The 5831-nt window shown below is 43.4% G+C and overlaps 1 protein-coding gene across 1 annotated transcript in view; it reads right to left on the reverse strand.

Annotated features, from left to right (window-relative positions):
- Positions 1-5831, reverse strand: part of FNDC1 (fibronectin type III domain containing 1) — a 78547-nt gene that overhangs the window by 10668 nt on the left and 62048 nt on the right. Inside the window, exon 17 of the mRNA XM_030886837.2 lies at positions 2506-2614. Coding sequence (XP_030742697.1) covers positions 2506-2614 — 109 coding nt within the window. The remainder of the gene's footprint in view (positions 1-2505; positions 2615-5831) is intronic.

Genomic DNA, 5831 nt, shown 5'->3' on the forward strand with positions numbered 1-5831 from the left:
CTTCTGTCTTCCTCTATGCTCAACCTTCTGTCTCCCCTTCCCTTCTGGGACGCCACATGTTGTACGAGGGGGTACCTCCACAAAACGGATTTTTCCCCAAAAAACTATGTATTTAATTTTTTTTTTTACAAACCAACCTTCAAAGTGCTCTTCATTACACTTAATACATTTGTCAAACCTGTGATTCCATTCTTGGAAACTTTTTTTTTTTTCAAACTCATCTGTTTGGATGGCTGATAGAGCCTCCCTCTTTTTTTTTTCTTCCCCTCTTCTACGTTGTCAGATCACTGTCCTTTCATGTCTCTCTTCATTCGAGGAAATAAAAAGAAGTCATGCAGAGTGAGGTCAGGTTAGTACGGTGCGTGGGGCAAGAAAGACATGTTTTCTTTTGCCAAAAACTGGCACACTGAGATGGCTGTGTGAGTCGGCACAATGTTGTGGTGGCAAAACCAGTCCCCCATCTGCCACAAATCAGGCCTTTTTGGTCACAATCTTTTCAGAACCCTAAATAGAAATCTTGATTGAGATTGTGTCTTTGAGAACAAGTGCACAAATTTTGTCAACACTTTCATTTGTCCGGGAAGTTGATGGATGTCCAGAAGGAGGTTTGTCATCAATTGACATTTCACCTTTTTTGAAATAAGAAAACCACTCTTACACTTGAGTATTTCCCATAGCACTGTCCTTGTAAGCTGTATTCAACATCACAACAGTTTCTGCAGCATTTTTCCTGAGCAGGAAACAAAATTTCACAGCAGCACGCTGTTCTCTTTAATTGGCCATCACAAAAAACAAGGTTCCAGCGAAACTCCTTTTACAAAAAATTCCACTGTGACCAGAGAAAACCTTCTCAGACAACACCATTCAGTGTATTAACATCAAAACCAGACTGTATGAGAAGACTTGAGCATTAATCCTGGTTATAACTCTAGGAACAAGCATTGCATACTGCACACTCAGGGCTAAAAATGAATGGCACTCCAGTGAGCAAGCTGCTGCTCAGTGTAGGGAGACATGTTTGTAACCTTTATGAAGGTATGCCATACATCTTTCTTAAGTGGCATGAAAATGGACTTCCTGGAGTTTGAGTGTCAGTTCATCAGAATGGTGTTGTTGCTATTAGGGGCCAATGAGCTGGATCCAACATAACAAGACTATGTACAACAGATTGAAGCACTGCCCACAATCTTCATTGTATCAGAGCCCACTGTTTCCACCACTGAGTCAATCTATCATTGCATATCATTCTTTCTTCTTTTTGCTGCCCCTCTACTGTACTAAGGATGGAATCCTAATGGAACTAGAGACTTATCTCTCCTGATTGCATGTCCAAAGTACGTGAGATAAAGTCTCACCATGCTCCATTCTAAGGAGCATTCTGGTTGCATTTCTTCCAAGAAAGAGTTCTTTGTTCTTCTGTAAGTCTACGGTACTTTCACTAGTCTCATCAAGATGACAATTTAAATAAATCATTGTTCTAGTCTTCCGCTTCATTGCCAAGCTAATTCAAATGTTTTAAGGAAACCCACAGTCATCAAGTTGATCCAAACTGTAAATCTACAGGAACAGACAGCCTCAACTTTCCCCTTAAGAGTGGCTGGTGAACTTGAACTGCACACCTGTGGTCAGCAGTACCAAGGCTCCTTATTCCGCTGCACCGGTGACTGTGGGTTAAGCACTGGACAGCAAGGTCAGCAAATCAAGTCAGCCAGCTGCTTTAGAGGAGAAAGAGGATCCTGTCAGTCTGCACACAGACTGCTCATCTCGGAAACCACAGAGAGCAGTTCCACGGTGTCTTCAAGGGTCCCAGGAGTAAGACTTGACTTGAAGGTCATGGGTTGTTAAAAATCCCATTAATAATCTACATAAAAGTATTGTCGCTTAGGGTCACTACCTGGGCAACTGAAAACTCAATCGACATTCTTGCAACATATTGGACAACCTTTCCTTCCCAAATGGGAGTCAGCATGTGGTCTCCAGAGCTCAGGGAACAAAACAGGCAGTCCCAAGGGTGTGAAAGAGATCTGTTCATAATTGTGTCTTAAAACTTCCTTGGCTAGTCGCACCAGGGGCCTACGTTGAGCTTACTTTAGTGCAAGGAAAGACTGGATGCCCTCTCAATGATTTAAAAGCTGCCCAGGCAACTCATCTAGGTGACCGTGAAGAAGAGTCTGCTGGGAGTAGGGGTTGGTCCCATTGTTTCAGAGTGAGGAGGGCAAGTTTCCAATACCATTAAAGGGCAGAGAGGAGTTGTCTACAAGGTGAATGTTCACAACCTAGGGAATGCCTGTATAAACATAATAACCTATCCTTACAAGACAGGCAGCAATTTTCTCCTACGAAAAACGGTTGGGATATAGTAAGCGTACTTTGATATTCTGCGAAAGTGAAAGAGAACTTAAAACAAATCATAAATACATTCTGAGCAATCTCCTCATTTTTGAACTAAGTCAGCCTGTGGCCACACAGACATGTTTTGGTCTCCAAGCAGCTGACACCTCCTACCTTGTGTTTGGCTTCAGGTTCTCGATGGGCAAATGGGTCACCGATGAAGATTGAGTGGACCACTTGTTCCTGATGAAGTCTTCATAGGATGCACTGTAGACCAGGTAACCTGCAAATGGAAATAAGGGAGAACCCATGGGCATCAAGGAGGCAAATCCCATGCGAGGCACAGCCCAGGGGGAGAAGGATGTGGATGAAACAACATGAGAGAGCCAGCTTGGGGACAAGGCCTCCAGAAGAGGATCCACAAACAAGTGTTGTTAATGGTGAGGGGGGTCAAAGGCGGCAAGTCTCCAACGAGGACCGAAAGCTTTCTGGAATAAGACAAGAAGCAAGGGAATATCAGCAGATCAAATGCATCTAAATGGTAAACGGCTTTATTGATCAATGTTGTTACCTGGCCAAGAGCTGTTCTGATGACCCAAAAGAGTGAAAATTAGATTAGGGTCACTCTATGGAGTGGGATGGTGGGACATGAAAGTAACAGAAGCCAGGAGGAGAGGGCTTTGAAGCCCTTTCCACATAGGACAGTCAATAAGGACAGTCATTCTTACTGGTTTTCCAACAGATAGTTCACAAGACTCTGTAATGTGTTGTGCTATCTCCACAGGATTCTCTCACCTTGTATGATGAGAAAGTTGTACTAGACATGCTGGGTAGGGTTGCATATAGCAGTGATGCACAAACACAAGGCTGTCCCAAGGCTCCAAAGTGTGCCCTCTAGAACCTAGCTCCTGGGGAGAAGGCGGCATAGCTCATCCTCTTGAGCCAGTGGGTTCCACCAGTTAATGACTGTTTTTTGGATTCTAATGCCTAAATTGTTTCCTGCTTAAATTTGTCTGTCTGCATGTTGAGGACTCCAAGGTTTTGACAATCTGCTTCCCCCTGGGTCTGACCTGCAGGAGCACCTTTTGTTTGAACCCCACCTTGTTATTCGTTGACTTGACTACTTGGGAAAGAAAGACCAACAAATGAAAACTTTGCACAGCACGCAACATCTCCTACAGCTACCAGATTCTAAATGCCCTGCTGGTAGATTCTGATAAGGGGACCTTCTATTTAGGGAGGCTTGTGGGTTGCTATGACGCTGAACAGGTTCGGTGGAACTTCCAAACTAAGACCAGGTGAGCTACTTCTGAGAATCAGCCAAGGAAAGTTGATGAATGGAGGCAAAGGGCATTTATAGAGGTCTAAATACAGGCATGTACATGTGTAAATGTATTTATATATGATGATACGGAAATAGATATATGTACACGTATTTGTAGGTTGAGTATTAAGGTAGCAGATGGATATTGGGTCTCTACTCAAGTACTCCCTCGGCGCAAGAACAATTTGTTTTAATAACTTGACATTCCGTGATGCTCACCTTCCCGACACAATTGCTGAAGACGATTTGCATAAGCAAATGTGGTGAAGAAAGAAAGCTGATGGTGGCTGGCTATCAAAAGATCTAGTATCTGGGGTCTTAAAATCTTGAAGATAAAGCCATCTAGCTGAGAAACAACAAAGTCCACATGGAAGAAGCACACCAGCCTGTGTGATCATGAGGTGTCGAAGGGATCGGGTATCAGGCATCAAAGACCCAGAACAAAAAAAAGCATATCATTGTGAATGAGGGGGAGTGCAGAGTGGGTACCCAAGGCCCATTTGTAGACAACTGGACATCCCCTTACAGAAGAGTTACGGGGAGGAGACGAGCCAGTCAGGGTGCAGTATAGCACCATTGAAACATACAACTTTCCTCTAGTTCTTTAATGCTTCCATTCCCCCACTATCATGATTCCAAGTCTCCCTTACAAACCTGGCTAAACCAGAGGATGTACACTGGTATAGATAGGAACCGGAAACACAGGGAATCCAGGACAGATGATCCCTTCAGGACCAGTGGTGTGAGTGGCGATACTTGGAGGGTGGAGGAAGGGTGGGGGAGAAAGAGGGAACCGATTATAAGGATCTACATATAACCTCCTCCCTGGAGGACAGACAACAGGAAAGTGGGTGAAGGGAGACATCAGACAGTGTAAGACATGACAAAATAATACTAATTTACAAATTATTATTGTATAAATTTACAAATTATCAAGGGTTCATAATAATTTATGGACTTAACCTGGTCTGGATTGGGATGTTTTCTTAATGTATATAAGTTTTCTCTTAGACACATGTAAGTGTCTATGAATTTGTGTCTCGAGTCAACCCGGACTAACACAAACCCCAAGACACACAATCATACACATACTCCTTTCTCTTATACAATAGAGAGAGGAAGAGGTGATTCAAGGAAGAGATCTATTCTCTTTTTACAAAATATACACTGAACCTCAAATTTCAGAATTCCCAGGTGGTGCAAAAGAGCCCTAATGGATCTATAAGGAAAGTACTGGACTGCTAACCGCAAGTTTGGCAGTGCAAAACCACCAGCCACTCCTTGGGAGAGAGAGGAGATTATCTGTTCCTATAAAGATTGACAGCCTCTAAAATCATATGTAGACTCACCATGCATTGGAATCTGCTCAATGGCAGTGGGTGGGGTGGTGTTAATGGTTAAGCACTCAAGTACTTACCACAAGGTTGGCAGTTTGAGTCCAGGCAGAGGCTCCTTGGGAGATGGACCTGGCAATCTGTTACCGAAATGCTCAGACCCTTGAAAACCCTATGGAGCAGTTTTTCTTTGCACACACGGATCAACATGAGTTGGAATCAGCTTAACAACGGCTAATAACGACAACATCCCCAACAGACTTGTCTCCTCGACAGGTCAGATGAGCTCGTAAACACTCATAGGACAAGGCCTGACTCATACACTCAAGATCCTTGAATATTTTACTATCAAATTCAATTCCCACAGACGAGAATTCAGAAGCACTCAGACTGATTTTGTAAGCAGTTGGCATGGGAAAAGAGAAGGAGGTTGAGTCCCCAATCTGGGGCTGACTCTGACACAGGAGAGCGCAGTGGAAGCCCTTTCCTCGCTCTTGTCAGAGTACCTGATCTTCATGAGAATGTTTCCGCTCCGGCCGTTGGTAGGGTGTAAATGTTGGAATCGCACAGTACATTTTACAGGGATGAAAGCTGAAGTAACTAGCTCAGGGCCATAAAAACCAGTCAGGACAAGAATTCAGGTCTTCTGATTGCCATTCAGTGCTCTTTTTACTACCCCACAAAGCTTCTCTAATGGTCCATAGTTAATTCTGTTTAAAAATGATATCTGCATTCATTCATTGGTCTGCTCATCCACCCATCTGTTTAATCCAACAATCTAGACACCTATTTATTCACCTATCCATCAGTCCATTCATCTACTCATCAATCCATTTAACCAT

The sequence above is a fragment of the Echinops telfairi genome, unplaced genomic scaffold (genome assembly GCF_000313985.2).
Source record: "Echinops telfairi isolate 266 unplaced genomic scaffold, ASM31398v2 ScPeMD7_3533;HRSCAF=4204_0, whole genome shotgun sequence".
In the NCBI taxonomy this organism is placed as follows: domain Eukaryota; kingdom Metazoa; phylum Chordata; class Mammalia; order Afrosoricida; family Tenrecidae; genus Echinops; species Echinops telfairi.